The sequence below is a fragment of the Acinonyx jubatus genome, chromosome F2 (assembly GCF_027475565.1).
Source record: "Acinonyx jubatus isolate Ajub_Pintada_27869175 chromosome F2, VMU_Ajub_asm_v1.0, whole genome shotgun sequence".
NCBI classification, from domain to species: Eukaryota; Metazoa; Chordata; class Mammalia; order Carnivora; family Felidae; genus Acinonyx; species Acinonyx jubatus.
In genome coordinates, this window is record NC_069394.1 from 65,482,053 (window position 1) to 65,502,308 (window position 20,256).

A 20,256-nucleotide genomic window follows, 5' to 3' on the forward strand; every position below is an offset into this window, starting at 1 on the left:
ACCAGCAATGCATGAAAGCTGTATTTGCTCAGCATCTTCACCTTCACCAACACTTGCACAGTCCTTTCCCTCCCTCATTCTAGCTATGTGGTAGTATCTCACTGAGGTTTTAATTTGTACTTCTCTAATGATTAATGATGTGAAGCATCTTTTCAAGTGGTGTATTTCCCTTTTGTATATCTTTTTTGGTGGAGGGTCTGTTCTAATATTTTGCCCATTTTTCATTGCTTTTCCCCCTCCTAATTCTTTTGAAAACTCCTTATATACTCTGAAGAACACTTTTAAAATGTTTCGCTAAAAAAAAAACCAATTCTCAATTACATTTGAGTATATGTATTCAAATGACTGTGAACCACTTTAACTGTACACTTTGTCCTTCTCTAAGTGATTTAAATGAATTTGCAATCTGATCTTTCTGAGGAATTACCTTTTTCTCTATCTCTAAAATGATGGGTATTTAGTTTATTGTCAAAATCTAAAATACCTGCCATCAAACTCTAAAAATGTATTTTGTATAAAAAACCTAAAATATAACAGAAATTCTGCTTCCTGTTAGAATATAAATAAACCGAGTAATGTATGACTCAGGAGTAAATCAGAGAACACTGTTTTCAAATGACATTACTTTCTAAATTAAGTTTTTAAAAAAGTGAAAGAACAACACAATAAGGAATGATTTAAAAGGTGTTTTACCTTCCCCAAATCCGTACCTTGAGAAAAAGGAGCTAATACATAAAAAGGCGTTTTAAGTTTTGAAAGTAGTGCATGCACTCTCTTCAATTCACATTTGCACCTGCATCTCTGATTTGCAAAAATTGATGCGTAAAATTTCAAAATAGCAAAATGTAAGTTTGTTATAATATTAACATGTGGTTTAGTGCTGTATGCAGTAGAGCATGGTACCTTGCAAATCTGGATCTTTTACCATTTGTAGTGGTTACTGTAATCTACTTTAATGTTATTTGAACTATTTGAACCGAGCAGCTCCTAGTTTTCATACTTGAATCCTTTAGAATAGTTACAACTGCTGAAGCTCCTTCGGTGCAGTTCTACCCTCTTCCGTCTCTCCTGGAAAGACCGTCACTTTCCACAGTTGACTACCATACTCATTTATCCGGGCAAAACTCCCAGTCCGCTCCTGTCTTCCTGCATTATTCTCCTGGATCAGGGCTTCTTCATCGCGCATCAATTACTTCCCGGAGAGCGAGCTAAGGACAGGCACTGCCAAGACCAGACGCAGACCTGGATTATTTCCTTTTTCCGTGTCAAGCATCTTTCCAGCTAAAACCTTTTTTCACCTGTCACTCCTGCTTATTCTTGATATTCAGTTTTCTGCCACAGCCTTCGCTACTCTAGTAGCTATGATATCTGGGCAAAAATAGCTCACATTTTTGCTTAAGCAATAACGGCCGCGCAAATTTTATGGTTAGATTTGTCTCAAGTCCGAAGACCGCGCCTCCAAACTAATGAGGCGGGATACACCCGGAGGAGTTCGCAGTGGAGGAACTGTGGCTGAGAAGGCTGTGGGGACTTGCCTAGGCGGGGCCACCCAACCCCCAGAGACCCTGACAGCACACTCCGGGAAGTTTGGACTCTTACCGCAGCTTCCGGACCCGCCCCTCTGCGAGCACCGGAACTCGCTTTCCCAGAAGGCCCCGCGCGGTGCGGCGCTGGGCGCGCTCCGGGTCCTGTCAAAGCAGGACCGGCGAGCCCGGTCTGCGGCCCCACCCCCTGACTCCCAGCTCCTTCCCCGACTCCCGCGAGTTCCAGTCCCGACTTCCAGCTCCCCAGCCCCGCCCTCAGCCGCGCGCGCTCTCCCCACCACGCCCTCGTCCCCCCGCGTGCGGCCGCTACAGCCAATGAGGTTCGGGGCCGCGTGCGCAGATTCAAACGGCGGCTCTTGAGGGAGGCTGGGCGCGAGATTCGGCGGTGCGGACAAAACCCTGCAGGAGGCTGCGAGCCCTGCAGAGCTGCTCGCTGCGGGGTGAGGGTGGGGGTCGGCGCCAGCCGCGGAGCTGAGCTCGGACCGCAGCTAGGAGGTTGAGAGACGGCGGGAGGGGTCAAGGGAGGGCGAGAGCGCGCCTGCTGACATGTTGGGGGCATCCCTGACCGGGCCGGGCCGGGGCTAGGAGTGGCGCTGCGGGCCGGGGGCGGGTCGCTGTCCGCCCCTCCGTCCCTCCGTCCTGCCCTGCCGGGGACGTGCGTTCCACTCTCGGTCGCCTCGGAGAGGGAGCGAGGGAAGCGGCTGGAGGGTCGGGGACAAGGAACATTCGCTTGAGGCTGGAGGAGGCTGAACTGCGTCCCCGCCCAGCCCGCGCCTATGCGGTACTTGAAGGATGGCGAAGAGGTCGCGCAGGTGGGTGACATCCCTTTTACGCAGGCCTGTTGGCACAGTCTCGGCTCAGATTCTCTTCCTTTTCCCAGTGCGTCCCCATCAGGCCCTCCCCAGCTAGGGCAGAGGTTTTGCTTCCCGCTGCTCCGCAGCCGCTTCGGCCCGGCTGGCTGGATCCCAGCCGTGACTTGTGGAGAGTTGGGGACCACTATGTTTATAGGCGCAGAAAGTGAGTAACAAATGGTCAGGTTGCTCTTTTGAGTTGATTCTCCCCACAGCGCACGTCCAGACTCCAATCTCGCACAGCCGCTTCTTGGTCGGAGTTTCTTGCCAGGTAAGTCTGTGCGCTTTTAGGGAGTACCCTGCGCACGTAGAAGTGCTAGTGTACAGCCCGGACTTGAAAATGGTATTCGGAGAGACTTTTTTCTGAACTACTGTACCAATTAAAATAGGAACTATGTGATAAACCTGCGCTGGGACTCCTCTGCCATCTTTGCTGCCTTGACAGGTATGGAAAATCCCCTTAGGAATAGCTGATGAGAGAGGACCGTTTTGACGTGTTCTGTAGTTACCATTACGGTGTCTCAACTTTATGTTTATCTTTTTAATATCTTCTGTTGGGAAGATGTCACACTGTTACCACCAGTAGCTTCATCTTAAAACAATGTTTGATTCACTGAATATTTTTAGTGCCCGTGTTTGGCTCTGACTGTAACTAAGTGTTGCCCAGAGGTAGGGCATATTTTTTTGTTGGAAACTTGCTAGGAGGAGTTTACTCATCTAATTTTTATTTATATGTTGCTATAGTAGCTACACCTAAACTGTGTGTAGTAACCACTTAGATGGCACAAAACTAGGGTGTCTTTTGTCACTATTATTAAATAAACCTTAAAAGATGTTTGGTAGGTTTTACAAATGGCTTTCTTTATCTAGGTCCACAACCTTAAAGTCTTAACGAGAGATGTATTTCCAAACTTGGAATTTAGTACTAGGATTCACTCATTGCAGATTTCTGTTAAAAACTGGCAATAGCGACACATAATATTTGCTGCCTTGTTCATTTATTAAGTATCTGCTGTATGTAGGGTATTTTCTCAGAAATCAACATGAAATATATGATTAAGTCCTTGTAAGACTGTTATTTTGTGGCAAGTACAGTATAGGTCAAACTCTTGAGGTGGAACAAGTATACACATACACATGCATAAACCCACCTCTAGAATAGGATTTTCAGCCTTGTCACTATTGATATATTGGATTAGATGATTCTTTGGGGGTGGGGGGGCTGTCCTGTGCTTTGTAGTATGTTTAACAGCATCCCTGGCCTCTACCCAGTAGATGCCAATAACACCCTGTTTCCCCCAGTTGTGACAATCATATGTCTCCAGAGATTATCAAATGCGTTTTGAAGGCTGGGGGGCGAAATCACCCAGGTGAGAATTGCTGCTCTAATTAACTTCCTAATCTTCAAAAACAATCAATATTAAAAGCTCCTATAATTATAATTACTGAGGAACTCGTTTAGGCCTTTTCTTTTGGATTTTTAAATATACAGAATTTTAAAAATAAAGTAACTTCATTAAGCAAGGTGACACTTGACTATGTCAACTCAGTAATGGAAGTTTGTTTATATTTATTGTGTGGCATTATCTACCTATCACTATTGATGTTAATCTTATTTGAAAGAATATCTTAGCTAATGCTATCATCAGCATTTAGTTATGGTTAGACAGGGATGCTTGAATGTCAGAACCCTGCCCTCTCTGGTTGATTTTGTCTGTTCTTTTCATAGTTTTTGTATGCTTAATAATAATAGACTAAGAAAGGAGAAGTGATTTAATGACTAATTTGCCTGTGTAGGTTATTTTCTTTTATTGGCGGTACTGTGAGCCCTGAAATCTAAACATTAATTGTACTGTTGGCTTTTGTTCCTTGTCAGCTGTATGAATTGAAATGTATTGTAGAATGAGTTAAAAAGTCATAAGGCTGGAGTAACTAAATGTGGTGGGGTGAAGCTGTGTTCCCTATGGGAGTGTAGAGGTAGAGGATGTGGTGAGAAGTTATCGTCTCTGTGTGGTGTATTTCTTAGGGTCTTCATACTTGAATGTCTCATGCTCTAAATTATATTGCTTATTTATGAAAATATGTCTTTTTTATCTTAGAAGAGAATAGAATGTGAAATGTTTTGAAGGAGAAATTATTTGTTGAGCAAAGTGTAGTCTCATGTTTCTTGGCTAAATATCTCAATAATAAATATGAACTTAATTTATAGTTGAATGAGAAAGGAAATAATTTAGTCAATTTAAGATCTCCACTATACAACTATTTAAGTATTTGAGCAAAAACTGTACTTTGCTGTATAAATGATTTACATAAGACTATGGGCATAAATTCTGTAGTATACTTTTTCTGTATGATATGGGGAAAAAAAGTAAAAAAACTGTTACCTCAGGTTGAAACAACTGAAGGATGTTGGCTCTTTTGCTTTTTGTTTAAGATTGCTGTAGTGTCTCTGAACTAGATTTACATAAAGGAAAAGGCTCATTTAATGTGACTTTAAATAGTTTTAGATCCCACTGGGGGGTTTAATGATATATTTTACAGGCAATACCAATTGGCATATCTGTTACTAACATGTATTTGATTAAAAAAATTGTTTTTAATGTTTGTTTATTTTTGAGAGACAAAGACAGAGACAGAGTGTGAGTGGGGTAGGGGAGAGAAAGAGGGAGACACAGAATCCGAAGCAGGTTCCAGGATCTGAGCTGTCCGCACAGAGCCCTACGGGGGCTCAAACCCACTAACTGTGAGATCATGACCCGAACCGAAGTCGGAAGCTCAACAAACTGAGCCCCCACGCACCTCAACACGTGTTTGATTTTTAAGCATCATTATGTATTAAGTAATTAATTTTAGTTTTTAAAAGCCAGGGCTACCCTTAAATAAACTTTAAAAAATGTCATTTAGAACCTAGAAGACCTATTTAAGTAGTAACAGATTCAGATATATACACTTGATAAAGGTAAAAGCCAGATTTTGCATTGGAAAATGTTTTTCAGTGGTTAGGTATGTGTGTGAGGGGAAGCAATTTTACTATGTTGTTTCCAGCAAAATGAGTATTATGGGTGAAAAGAACACTGAAGTATGAGAACTGATTTTTTAATCAGCTTTGTCATTAACTAGCAATATTGTTTTAGGAAAGCAAGTAAACTCTATATCCAGGTTTTTAAATCTGTTTTATAGAGGGTTGGATTTTATGGTCTGTATGGTAATTTCTAGATTTAATATATATCCTGTTTTGAACCCTTTTGTAATCATCCTTGCTCATTTAAAAATATATACACTAATGGAATAAAATAGAAAAATTCTCTCATTATTTTCATTTATGAATAGCTAGGTAAAATTCCCTTCAGTATTTATTTCAGTATTGCTATTAGTAATGGTCAAATGAAGTCAATTTTGTCTTACTATAATGATGCTAGCTTGCAGCCTATGTTTGGAAATAAAATATTCATGTATGCAGTACATAATATTAACCACTGGGTGGCCTGATTTCACTTTATTAAATCAACCTGGTAAATTTTCATACCTTGAATTCAATTGGACTTTAAAAAATACAGAATTACCCTGTTAAGACAGTATAATAAAGATATAATTTTGGATTTTGATAAAAATTTCAGATTTGATGCAGTTTATGACTTAAAATATGATCAGGTTGAAGTGATTTTATTAGAGCCAATTTTAAAGAACTTGATATATCTCTAATTTCAAACCAGTAGTTTCTTTTCATATAAAAGTAAATTTTAAAAAATTCTCAAGTTCTTCCTTTCAATACCTTTTATTACTCTTTTTAGGTGAGATAATTAATGTCCTTTAAAATTGAACTTCTCCCTAATGTTTTATCTTAATATTGTCAAGTATTTTGTGTTAATATTGTCAAGAATAGTTTGTGTATTAGTTCACGGGGTAAGTTATGACTGTAATATCCTATTAGCTCATGCCTAGTGTAGAGTTATTCTTAGCCATTTTCCTGGCCTAATGAGTCATAGTATTTATGTGTGTATGTGTGCATGCATTTCATTTTGCTGTTTAATACTCATCCTAATCACTGTTCATTCATAATTTAAAAAAAAACCTTTTCATTTTAATGTAGTGCTTAGCTTATGTATTAGACAGTTATAGAATAAATATTTTCTTTGACTTAAAAAATAGAACTGGAAGAGTAATTTTGGAAACCAAGTCCTGGATGAAGATTCAGCAACCAAATTCCTCTTCTATTTTTGCTTTGTGATGGGACCAATAATTTCACCCATTTTGCTGTCTTCTAGATCAGTCACTCTAGATTAAAAATGGCTTATTTGTTTATAAGGTAGGGAGTTGATTTTATTTAGTTATTATCATTATCGATTGCTATAATATAGAAATGCTAAAGGAAGACATTGAAAAGCAGAAAAATAGAACGGATTTGTTTTGATGGTATCTAACCATTATTAAGCAATGGAACTTCTTTACTGTTAAATGGTGAAAGTGGGATGTTGGTGAAATTATTTGTGGAGTTTTATCCCTTCTCTTTTTTCTTGGCAAATTGTAGGCATTCTCAGGCATCATTCTGTTGTAGCTAGTGATATTGATAATTTTCTAGGATCTTATTCTGTCACACTTATTTAAAAGTTACATCATCCTTTAACAATTACTTAACTAATATAGAAATAACTTTATGCTAAAACTAAGAAGTAGCTGGGTGGATAGACTCTAGGAAAGTCCCAGTGGTAGAGAGATGATTCTAAGAATTCTACTTTAATCCTCCCTCACACTAACCCACTCAAAAAACCCAGCTTCCTGAACATTGGGCTGTATAACTCTGTCTGAAACTGATGACCATGCTGATGCAAAACAGAGAATGAAACCGCATGTAGAAATAGAAATTTCTCACAAATCAAGTATATGGTTAAAAAATGAGGCAGAATCTTAAAGTTGAACAAGTTTTCAGGAAAATTGCTGCTTGCACACTAGTCTTTTGACCCAAGTAACATCTTTAGACTCTTATCCTTAACTTAAAATATTTTGATAAGAACCCATGGTGAATTTTGTACAGATGTGATATAGATATTTTTTTGAATACTCAAGATTTATATAGGCAGGTCCCCAAATTAAATATTGTTTTGATCCAGAAATAACCCAATTTTAAAAAGCAGTCTCAAATATGCTATTGTGGAAGCTCTTGGGATCTGAGGGGAGGGAAGAAAGAGGGGAAGCTGTGAAAAGCATGACTGAGGGCTCTTTGGGATGGCAGGAAGTGTCAGTGTTGGTAGGGACAGTTTTAGGAAAGGTTAGGCAGTATTAGTAGATACCCTAAAGAACCCATTCTGTACTGAATATTTTGTTTCAGCAAACAATTAAAATTCTACCACTTGGAGGTGCATTTGGATTTTGAAAGTCCTTTTTAATAAATGGGAATGCCTTTCACCTTCTCCTAAAGATATTTTCATTTGTTAAAAAAAAAAAGTGTTCTTTCTCATATCCACTTGAGGTCAGTTGTACTGAGAGAGGTGGAAATTTTGATTGGATTGGAAGGGAGTGAGGTAATTTTGGGATACAGAGTACTTGGAGGAGGTAAAAGTAAGGAAGATCATTCAATAATCATTAATTTTACAAATATTATAGGTACTGTGTTTGTGCAGAGAGGTCAATGTATCAGATATGGTCTTTGCACTCCTGAACTTATTATTTGGTTGGGAAGGTTGGCATATGTGATGAGCATTAAAAAGGAAGGGTAGATGCCATGAATATATACAAATGGGACAGAAAGCCTCAATATGGTGTTTATCTGATTTGGTAGCCTTAGAAATTTATGAAGTCGTTGGATCCTGAACCATCTCCATTGTAACAATTTCATCTTGGCTAATCAGGTGATATTTCTGATAGCTGAAGATGGCAGCAAATAACAGGTATTTATTTTTTTAAACTTTTATTTTCAGATTAGTTCAACAAAACAAACATATATGAAAGTGGGACTGGCAGATTAATGTTACAAATAGACACTGGCCTTAGTGAGAGAGCATTGGAATGTTGAAATGTATTGAACTGAAGCAGAGATAGATAGCTATATAGGTAGGGGACTTAGGGTTCTTGGAGTCTTGCTTGGTCAGATATGAAGAATTTTGGTCCTATAGAAGTGACAAATCAAGGGAAATCAAGTTCCTGCAAAGGATCTGTAGACAGTATATGTTAAATCTAGGCCTCCATGTTTCAGTTTTGTAAGAACTAAACTATGTGTAGATATTAGGAACTGCCCACATGTTCTTAAATATATTACATTGAGATTAAACAAATCATCAAACGTTAACTGTTTGAAATCTGAGTGAATTTTTGGAAAAGAGTTGAAATAGAAATAATCATGGATATTGCTGGTCATTCAGCCTATGCACATAATACTAATGTTGAACTACCTCTCTGTGCCACAATCCTATAGGAGGTATTTTATGTGTTTTTTCATTTAATTTTATCCTTAAAGAAGCACTATCAGGTAGGTGCTCATTTCACAAACAGGTAAACTAAAGCCCTAAGAGGTTAATATGTCCAAGGATGCAAAATAAGTAAAGTTGTAACTAGAACCTGGTTCTTCGGGTGTCTTTGGTGTCTTCCAGCTTCTTCCCTGTTTTTCTAGTATGTGGTAGTATAGTGGTTAAGTAGTGGATTTTGGAGTTCAGTCATGCTGTGTTTGGCATAACTATGGGCAAGAAGTTAATTTTCTAAGTCAAAGCTCCCTATTATGTAAAATGGGAATAATAATATTCTTGGGGTTGTTGTGGGGTTTTAAGAGAGAAATTTCATAGACGACTTAATGTCTGGTACTTAGAAAGTTTAAACAAATATTAGCTCTTGTTATTATCAGATGCTCATGACTGTATTCAGTCCTCTAGCTACTCAAAGTCTTCTGGTTCAGTTTATCATAAAGACCTGCCCTCTCTTCTGGGGATTTGTGCTCTCATGGCTTTAATTGTTCTCTGTATGCTGGTGACTGTCAAAACTATGTGTCTACCCTAGGCCTCCTACCTGAGCTGAAGATATTGGGCCTAGTTGCCTTCTAGATTTGCTCTGCCCATAGGATAGCCACTTCCCACATGTGGCTATTGAGCTGTTGACATGTGGTTAGTCTGAATTGCAATGTACTCTAAGTATAAAATACACACTAGATTTTCTTTAGTAAGAAAACAGGAATGTAAAGTAGCTCATGATTATGTTGATTATATGATAATTTTTAATGTATTAAATAACATTATTTTGACATGTTTTTATTTTTAAAATGTGGCTACTAGGAAATTACATATATGACTGCATTATATTTCTATTGGACTGTGCTATTCTAGATATCTCCTCTTATATATTTCTCAAGTGCCTTGAAATTAGCTAGTCCAAAACTGCCTGAGACTCTCCCCATTCTCTTCTCCCTCCCAAAGTTCTGTTTTTCCTTCTATTCTTTATCTTGGTGGATAGCTCTGTTTATGCTCCCAAAGCCAGAAATTTTGGAGTCATTGATTCCTTGCAAAATCTTTTTCTACTTTTTTCATATTTATCATTTTCATGCACTTCTTATTGTTGCCACAATTACTACCTTCGTTGGTTTATTCTTTAATGGTTTCTTGATTTTGTTATATTTAGATCCATTCTACTCAAGGATATAAAAAGATGGAATTCTACCCTATTTTTTTTTTAAGTTTATTTATTTATTTTGGGAGAGAGAATGTGTGTGTGCATTAGTGTACGTGTTCATACAGGGGAAGGAGAGGGGCAGAAAGCAAGGGAGAAAGAATCCCAAGCAGGCTCTGTGGTGTTAGCACAGAGCCCTGTGTGGAGCTCAATCCCACAAAATGAAATGAGATCATGACCTGAGCTGAAATCGAGTCCAGTGCTTAACCAACAGAGTCACCCAGCCTCCCCTACCGTATTTTTTTCAATTTTATTTATTGAACTAATCTTTACACTCAACATGGGACTAAAACTCACACTCTTCTCTGACTGAGCCAGCCAGGTGCCCAGGCCTACCCTATTTTTTTTTTAAATAGTATTGTTACAGTTTCGTTTTTTTAAAAATATATTTGCTTCATCTAAAGTTTTTTATTTTAAAGTAGGACTCAAAGTTTGTTTTTAAGTTTTTTTTAATTTTTAATTTTTAATTTTTAATTTTTTAATTTTATTTATTTATTTATTTATTTATTTATTTATTGAGAGAGAGACAGAGCATGAGCTGGGAAGGGTCAGAGAGAGAGGGAGACACAGAATCCGAAGCAGGCTGCAGGCTCCAAGCTGTCAGCACAGAGCCTGATGCAGAGTTTGAACTCACGAACCATGAGATCATGACCTGAGCCGAAGTCGGATGCTCAACCAACTGAGCCACCCAGGCGCCCCTCAAAGTTTGTTTTTAAAATTTGTTACCCTCTGCCTTACCATTTATTGAAAAATCTATCTTCACACCACTGATTTGATATGTTACTGTTAAAATTTACCGAATTCCCATTTGGATTTTGTTTTTTTCTGAATGTTCTAGTCTCTTCCATTGATCTGTGTATCTGTGTGCCGGTAGTATTGTTTTATTTATTGTTTCTCTACAGTATGTCTTCACTGGGTAGTGCTATTTGTTTACTTTTCCATATGAACTATAGAATCAGCATGTTTAAATTCCTCTGAAAATATAATGGTATTTTAATTTAATTTAAATTTATGAATTATTTTAGGGAGAATGGACATCTGTAATTCTGTTCCTATCCAGGAATGTGGTCTGAATGTTTTTCCATTTGTTCAGATCTAATGTGTATTACAATAGTGTTTTGTTGTTTACTATATTTTGATCTTGTATATTCATATTATTTCTACATGTTTTAATTTTCTTGTTGTTATTGTAACGTTAATGGATCATTTCTTCCATTGTTTCTTTTAACTGGATGTGACTGTGTTTTGTATTTTACCCTTACCAGTGTCAGGCCCTAATGATTTTTTACTTGGATTATTATCAAAAATTACTAATTGGTCTTCCTCCATTTCTCTACATCCTGCCAGTGATTTTTCTGAAACATGAGATATTTGTGTTTTACTCCCTTACTTAAAGTCCTTTGACCCTTTAGGATAAAGGGTCAAATAAAGAATGAAAGACAAACTCCTTAGCATGACATAAACTCTTTCCTTGTCTACAGTTGACCCCTGATGGCATATCAACTCCTGGTGTCAGTAAGAACTATAGCTACTCTACATTGTATAACTCTTACTTTGTTATATCTTGAATAATCTGTTGGGATGTATGTTTTTAGTCTGGGTGGCTTCTTCAGTCATACCTGTATACACAGATTCAATGATTGAATTTACAAAGTTGCATAAAATTCTTGATTTCACAATTTTTTTTTAAGTTTATATATTTATTTAGAGAGAGAGACACACACACACAGTGGAGAGAGAGGGAGAGAGAGAATCCCAAGCAGGCTCCATGCTGTCAGTGTGGATCCCAACAAGGGGTTTTATTTCATGAACCATGAGATCATGACCTGAGCCGAAATCAAGAGTCAAATGCTCAACCGACTGAGCCACCCAGGCGCCCCAACAATTGTGTTTTTTTTGTTGTTGTTGTTGTTGTTGTTTTAGTGAGGATGAGGATGATGACCTCCAGTATGCTGATCATGATTATGAAGTACCACAACAAAAAGGATTGAAGAAACTCTGGAACAGAGTAAAATGGACAAGAGATGAGGTAATTACATGATAAGGTTTAGTAATTTCATACTTGTACTTATTGGTTAATAATATTTAATAAAGGAATTAAAGATCTTGAAAAGCAAAACATGAGAAAAGCTATTCATCAACTGATAAGCACATATTTTTCTTCCACCAGAGGTGTGAATAGTGGTATGATGTTAAGACTGACAGAAACACTGTAGTAAATGGGAGAGCTTGTATTACAGTGGCTTATCCTTCTACTAATGGTCATCAGATATGACATGAAAGAATTAGACAGTTATCTATATTTAGCAATAGAGGAATAGGCAAAGGAAAGAAAGCTTTCTAATTTTCACACCTGTTTTAATAGGATGATAAGTTAAAGAAGTTGGTTGAACAACACGGAACTGATGATTGGACTCTAATTGCTAGTCATCTTCAAGTGAGTGAAATATTTTCTTCTATTTATAACATGGATAACATAAGCTATTGGGTTAAATTTGCTGTTTTTCAAAAATGTGTCTTCATTATTTTAGACTTAGGTTTCCTTTCTAAAAACATCTCTGTTTTTCTGATCTTCCTATAGTGGCCAAAGGCTTAAAAAGTCCGATTTTTCTAGTAATTAGTTTATATAGGGGCCTAAAAAGATTACTAATCTAAAATGAAAATACTAGGTTTGGGTAGGGCTTTATAAATATTTGCTGATAAATGTTAAAACATTCTGAGAGAAGTTAAATGTATGGAAATCTTTTGGCACCTAATCAATAAAATCAGAAAAAGCTCTGTTGAAAGTTTGTCAACCTTTATTTGGATTTTAAGGTGTTATTGATCTTTAAAAGAATTCTACTTATTGTTCGTTCATCATACTATTCACATGCTATTCATTAGTATGTATATATGTAATTTTATATTACACACATACATATGTATGTAATTTTATAATTTACATACTATTCACATGCTATTCATTAGTATGTAAGTTTATAATTTACAACATTTATAAATTTATAATTTACATATATTCCTTTTGTTCCTTACTACATTAAAGGTAGGGAGGCAAAATAGTCACATTTGAATTTGTTTTGACTACTGTGGATATCAGAAATCAGATTACCTATGTTCTTTCTAAATTGTTATGATGCTTTTCAACATAACCTGAAAATTGAGACCAGATAATGGAAAGTGCGTAAGTTTTGGAGTCAGTCTGATCTATATTCAAGTGCCAGCTCTACTAGCTGTTTGCTCTTGGAAAAATTACTAACTTCTTTGATGTTCAGCTTCCTTGTCTATAATATGTAAATAATAGTACTCGTTTTTGTAGTATTGTTGTGAGAATTAGAAATGACATATAGGATGTTGGGCATATTTCCTGACATTTAGCAGGTGTTAGATAAATGGAAACTAAATTAGAAAAGTTATTTATATTAGGTTTACCAGTTTAACTTGAGGGTATAGCAGCAAATGAAGTGAACAAAGAAATGCTACAAGCACATACAGGAGCAGTCTGATTATTTTGAAGAAAACGATAGCCTTAAAAATGGATCAGCATTGATGTTTTGAAGCCATAAATGAAGAAACTCAGTTTAAATAAAAATAACTTGAGACCCACTAGACACAAAGGCAGTGACTGGTAAACAAAGTATTTGTATTTATCCCTTTATATACTTCTAATATTTTTGTCATTCATAAAGTTAACTGTTTTATTATTATTATTATTATTATTATTATTATTTATTATACATAGGAGTTAATGTTTATTTTTGAGAGAGAGAGAGACACACACACACAGTGTGAGCAGGGAGGGGCAGAGAAAGGGAGACACAGAATCCAAAGCAGGCTCCAGGCTCTGAGCTGTCAGCACAGAACTCGATGTGGGGCTTGAACTCATGGTCTGCGAGATCATGACCTGAGCCGAAGTCAGATGCCCCACCGACTGAATAACCCAGGCGCCTCTCGTTTTTTCTTGATAACTTGGAGGTCATCATGTATAAAAATCCTTTAAGTACCATGCAGTGGCCTAGTAATGCCTTTGGGGGTTTTTAAATTGTATAAAGTTACACAATTATATAGTAGTATATACAATATACTACTGTGCTAATTGAGTTCATTTGTCTATTTTGTATAGTTTTCTGTTTACTCTCTTTTATTTCTCAATCTTAGATACATTTTTTTTAGTGTTTATTTATTTTTGAGAGAGAGAGACAGAATGCAGATGGGGAAGGGGCAGAGAGAGGGAGACACAGAATCCAAAGCAAGCTCCAGGCTCTGAGCTGTCAGCACAGAGCCCTACATGGGGCTCAAACCACAAACTGTGATATCATGACCTGAGCTGAAGTCAGACACTTAACCGACTGAGCCACCCAAGTGCTCAGATACATTTCTTCATGGCAGTATCTGTGTTATAAGGCACAGTGTAGAGATATATACTTAAAAATATATAGTCTAAGCCCTGCCAGAGACTTTAATTTAAAAATGAATTGAGACACAGGCATATAAGATAAATATTACAGTTTAAAGAATGTTATTGAATGCATTATTCTTGAAGACTTTCTTCTTGAGTTTAGGCTGACTTGCTTTCTGGAAGACAATTGTTCAATAACAAAATTATCAATTCTTTCAGAATCGTTCAGATTTTCAGTGCCAGCATCGATGGCAGAAAGTTTTAAATCCAGAATTGATAAAGGGTCCCTGGACTAAAGAAGAAGATCAGAGGGTAACATGTTCATATATTTTATTCTCACTGTGTAGGTGGATTGGCTTTTTTTTTCTTCCTAATATATTGTTTTGTCACAAAGGTTATGTTTAAATCACTTTGATTTGGTTGCTGCTTGTAGAAGAATTGAAAGTTGAATGTCTTGAAATATAGTTTTTCTGAATTGAGTCAAACCAAGTATAATATATATAGCTTTTCTTTGTGAGTTTAGTTTACAGAAGGAAAAATGTTATTAGCTTATTTATCTTATTTAGAGCTTAGGTGAGTAACATTTAGGGTATAGCTTGTTGAAAATTGAGTTAACATTTTAAAAAACAATTTAATTTGATTTTAATTTTATCTGATAACATGATATGTGAGGAAGTCATTCTTAACTTTCCCTCTTGACCTATAATGTGCCCCAAAATAAGATAGATACCAGAGCACTGTATTTCTAAAAGGTTTGGTGATTTCGATATTAAGGTAATTGTTTGTTTTATAAAAGACTGAGAAGAATGGGAAAGTTGCTGCCCTCCACTAGGAATTGGCTTTAGTTCATGCTCTTTATGGCAGAAATGTTAATAGGGTTGAGGAATTAGAGCATTTTTTCCTGCCACTCAAGGGAAAAAAAAAGTTTACTAGGCTCAGAACTGGTAAGATTTACTTGATGGTCAGTGATAGGTTTTATAATGTGTGTTCTGTATCCTTTTAGTATGAGAAAGGAATAAATGAGAAGACAATAACTTTGTAGATCCTTCTTGCTTCCAAACTGATTTATTTGGCCTCCAACTGAAGCTTTTTTTAAAGAAAGAGTAGAAAATCTATAAGTCTCAACATTTTTACCGTTAAATTGATTTTCAGTGATAACATTTTAACTTACAAGTCACTTTAATTAGCACATTGTATTTTAGATAAGTTTGAGGTAAACTTTTGTACTTGGCCAATGCTGAATTAGTATTTATTAGTTAACTTATTAGTAACTTAACTTAAATAAACTTAACAATTAGTAGTTGTGGTTTGGATTTAATGCATTTAAAAGAAATAGTATTCTTGAGTTATGTTTTAAAATTCTATCAAGGTAATGCTTTTTCAAATTGAGATGTATTCTCACTGTGTCATGTTAAATTGACATGTAACACTATAGTAGTTTCAAGTGTACCACATAATGATTTGCTCTTGGTTTGTATTGCTAAATAATTACAACAAGGATTCTAGTTAGCATCTGTCATCATATATAGTTAAAAAATTTTTTTTCTTGTGATGAGAATTTTTAAGATCTAATAACTTTCAGATGTGCATTACAGTATAGTTTTTATTTATTTTTAATTTTTTTTAATGTTTATTTATTTTTGAGAGAGACACATAGCATGAGCAGGGGAGGGACAGAGGGAAAGGGAGACACAGAATCCGAAGCAGGCTCCAGGCTCTGAGCTGTCAGTGAAGAGCCTGATGTGGGGCTTGAACTCACGAACTGTGAGATCATGACCTAAGCTGAAGTCAGATGCTTAACCCCCTAGCCACCCAGGCGCCCCTGCATTATGGTGTTAACTATAGTCACTGTGCTGTACATTGCATCCCCATGAATAAACTTTTAAAAAGGTATTGCTTTTTTAAACTTTGTTTTTTCTGTTTCTTAGGTTATTGAATTAGTTCAGAAATATGGGCCAAAAAGATGGTCTTTAATTGCAAAACATTTGAAAGGAAGAATAGGCAAGCAGTGTAGAGAAAGATGGCATAATCATCTGAATCCTGAGGTAAAGAAATCTTCCTGGACAGAAGAGGAGGACAGGATCATCTATGAAGCACATAAGCGGCTGGGAAATCGTTGGGCAGAAATTGCCAAACTGCTTCCTGGAAGGTGCTTATATAAATGTATATACATTTTCCTGTACTTAAACTTGATCTTTATTATGTTACTATTAAATATATTTGCAAGTACCCCATGACTTTTATTTTTTTTTTAGACAAGCAATTTTCGGGGGCCTATTTGTAATAAATTCTATTTATTTCGGGGGCCTATTTGTAATAAATAAGGGATAGAATTACTTTTATAATTGAAATTTAGACAAGCATCCTTTTGGGCCTATTTGTAATAAATTTAGACAAGCAACTTTTTGGGCCTATTTGTAATAAATTCTGTATGAGGGATAGAATTACTTTTATAATTGAAATTTAGACAAGCAACGTTTTGGGCCTATTTGTAATAAATTTTGTGTAAGCAATAGAATTACTTTCTTAATGAAATATTTTATAGCAGTAATTTGTGCAGTAAAATGATAGACCTTCCGATTATGTGAATATTTAATAACTTCCTAGATTGTTTACTTATCAGTGCCAGTCAGACAGACCTTCTGTGTACAAACCTGGTTGGAATAGAATGTAAATTGAAGAGATTTCTTTCATACTAGATTCTATGCACAAGACCAGGGAATAGCAAATATATTGCCTGAAATAAACTATGAAAGTTCATTAGACAAAATTTAATTCTTAATTAATTATGGTATGATTCAAATCATGAGAGTAGTGTATATATCCCTGTGGCTAAAATACAGAATTTCCTTCTGGGAGAGTGATATACCGCTGTATACTATACATTGTAAGTATTACTATACATTGCACTGGTTGAAATTTTTCCCTATTGTAGTACAGTAGACCATCAACCTTGGGAAAATCCATACCTCACTCAGAAGGTATGCATGTTTTGTTTTTTTTTTTAATTGCTGTATGTAGTCTCTATATTATACTTCATAGTTTATAAAATGCTTTTACCTATATTTTTAATTAATCTTTATATGTAAGTGAAATATGCAGAGCAAACAATGCTGTCCTTTTTTTTTTAATAGATAAGGAAATTAAAGCATAGTGTTAAGTTTTTTATTCAGGTTACTCAACTTGGTTTAGAAAATTCTGATGTTTTCAGTCTTACATATATTTTTACTCAGCTAGCTTAGTGCTTTAACATAAAGTAGGTTCTCAGTAAATGTAAATTTTATGAAGGATAGAATTATTAAGTGATCACCATCTAAATCTAGCTACTATCTGCCACCATCACAAAATTGTTACCTATTATTAACTGTATTCCCTATGTTATACATTGTATCCCCATGTCTTGTTTATTTTATAAGTGGAAGTTTGTACTTTTAATCTCCTTCCCCTATTTTGCCCACCCCCTCTGGCAACCATCACATAGTTCTTTGTTTCCATGAGTCTGTTTCTGTTCTGTTTTGTCTGTTTGCTTTGTTTTTTAGATTCCATAGATAAGTGAAATTGTATGGTATTTATCTTTACCTGACTGTTTTCACTTAGCGGAATACCCTCTTGCTCCATCTATGTTGTAGCAAATGACAAGATTTTGTTCTTTTTCATGACTGAGTGATATTCCATTGTATGTATATGCCATATCTTTTTCCATTCATCTGTCAGTGGCCACTTGGGTTAATTCCATATCTTGACTGTATATAATGCCGCAATGATCATGGGGTGTGTATATCTTTTTGAATTAGTGTTTTTGCTTTTTTCAGATAGATTTCCAGAAGTGGAACTACTGGATCTTATGGTAGTTTTGCTTTTAAGTTTTTTGAGGAAACTTCATACTATTTTCCATAGTGGCTGCACCTTTTTGCATTCCCAACAGTGCAGGAGGATTCTTTTTTCTCCACATCCCTGCCAACACTTGTTATTTCTTGTCTTTTTTGTTTTTTGTTTTTTGTTTTTTAGTTAGAGAGAGAAAGAAAGAATGTTTTAAGCAGGCTCCATGCTTCGCACGGAGCCTGATGTGGGAGCTCGATCATATGACCCTGGGATCATGACCTGAGCAATAGTCAGATGCTCAGCCAACTGAGCCACCCAGGTGCCCTGTTGTCTTTTTGATAGTAGCCATTCTGATCTGTGTGAAGTGATATCTCATTGTGGTTTTGACTTGCATTTCCCTGATGATTAGTGATGTTGAGCATCTTTTCATGTGTCAGCCATCTGCATATCTTCTTTTTTTTTTTTAATTAAACACAATTTTTTTTCTTTTAAGTAGGCTCCACATCCAGCGTGGGGCTCGAACTTAGGACCCTGACTGAGATCAAGAGTCGCATCATCCACTGAGCCAGCCAGGTGCCCCCATCTGCATATCTTCTTTGGAGAAATGTTCATATTCTCTCCTCATTTTTTAATTGGGTTGTTTTTTGATACTGTGTTGTGTGAGTTCTTTATATATTTTGGATGTTAATCCTTACTGATTATATCATTTGTAAATATCTCCTCCCATTCAGTAGGCTTTTTGTTTTGTTGATGGTCTCCTTCACTGTGCAAAAGCTTTTTAGTTTGATGTAGTCCCATTTGTTTGTTTTTGTTGTCCTTGCCTGAGGAGACAAATGAAAAAAATACTGCTTAGGCCAATGTCCAAGGGCTAACAGCCTGTTTCCTTCGAGTAGTTTTATGGTTTCTGATCTTACATTTAGGCCTTTGATCTATTTTGAGTTTATTTTTGTATATGGTGTAAGAAAGTGGTCCATTTTCATTCTTTTCCATGTACTTGTCCAGTTTTCCCAGCACAATTTATTGATAAGACTGTCTTTTTCCCATTTGGATGTTCTTGCCTCATTTGTTGAAAATTAATTGACTGTGGGTTTATTTCTGGACTATTTGGTTCCTTTGTGTTTCTGTTTTTTGTCATTACCATACTGTTTTGATTACTGTCACTTTGTAGTATAGTTTGAAACCAGGGAGAATGATACTTCTAGCTTTGTTCTCTCTCAAGATTGCTTTGGCTATTGGGGTGTTTGTGGCTCTGTACATGTTTTAGGATTATTTGTTCCAGCTCTATGAAAAATGCCATTGGTATTTTGGTAGGGATTGCATTGAATCTGTGGATTGCTTTTCGTAGTATGTGCATTTTAACGATCCTTCCAGTCCATGAGCATAGTATATCTTTCCATTTATCTGTGCCATTTTTGGTTTCTTTTATCAGTGTCTTACAGTTTTCAGACTACAGGTCTTTCACCTACTTGGTAAAATTTATTCCTAATTATTCTGTTTGATGTAGTTGTGAATGGTATTATTTTCTTAATTTCTTTTTGATAGTTTGTTATTACTGTATTAGAAACAACAGATTTCTTTTTTTTTTAATTTTTTTTTTTTAACGTTTATTTTTGAGACAGAGAGAGACAGAGCATGAACGGGGGAGGGTCAGAGAGAGAGGGAGACACAGAATCTGAAACGGGCTCCAGGCTCTGAGCAGTCAGCAGAGAGCCGGAGGCGGGGCTCGAACTCACGGACCGCGAGATCATGACCTGGGCCGAAGTCGGACGCCTAACCGACTGAGCCCCTGGGCCGAAGTCGGACGCCTAACCGACTGAGCCCCTGGGCCGAAGTCGGACGCCTAACCGACTGAGCCCCTAGTCGGTTAGGCGTCCGACTTCGGCCCAGGTCATGATCTCATGGTCCGTGAGTTCGAGCCCCGCCTCCGGCTCTCTGCTGACTGCTCAGAGCCTGGAGCCCGTTTCAGATTCTGTGTCTCCCTCTCTCTCTGACCCTC

The 20,256-nt window shown here is 36.6% G+C and overlaps 1 protein-coding gene across 6 annotated transcripts in view; it reads left to right on the forward strand.

The window, feature by feature from the left end:
* The first annotated feature begins 2,110 nt into the window (after positions 1–2,110).
* MYBL1 (MYB proto-oncogene like 1) overlaps positions 2,111–20,256 on the forward strand; it is a 43,142-nt gene continuing 24,996 nt past the window's right edge. For 2 of the 6 annotated variants that reach the window (XM_053208703.1, XM_015077714.3), the window contains exons 1-5: positions 2,114–2,356; positions 11,966–12,071; positions 12,408–12,479; positions 14,658–14,750; positions 16,367–16,587. In XM_053208703.1, coding sequence (XP_053064678.1) covers positions 2,337–2,356; positions 11,966–12,071; positions 12,408–12,479; positions 14,658–14,750; positions 16,367–16,587 — 512 coding nt within the window. In that variant the 5' untranslated portion in view covers positions 2,114–2,336. Of the gene's footprint in view, positions 2,357–11,965; positions 12,072–12,407; positions 12,480–14,657; positions 14,751–16,366; positions 16,602–20,256 lie in introns of those variants that run through there. The other 4 variants (XM_053208705.1, XM_053208704.1, XM_015077712.3 and 1 more) reach the window with 4 other exon arrangements.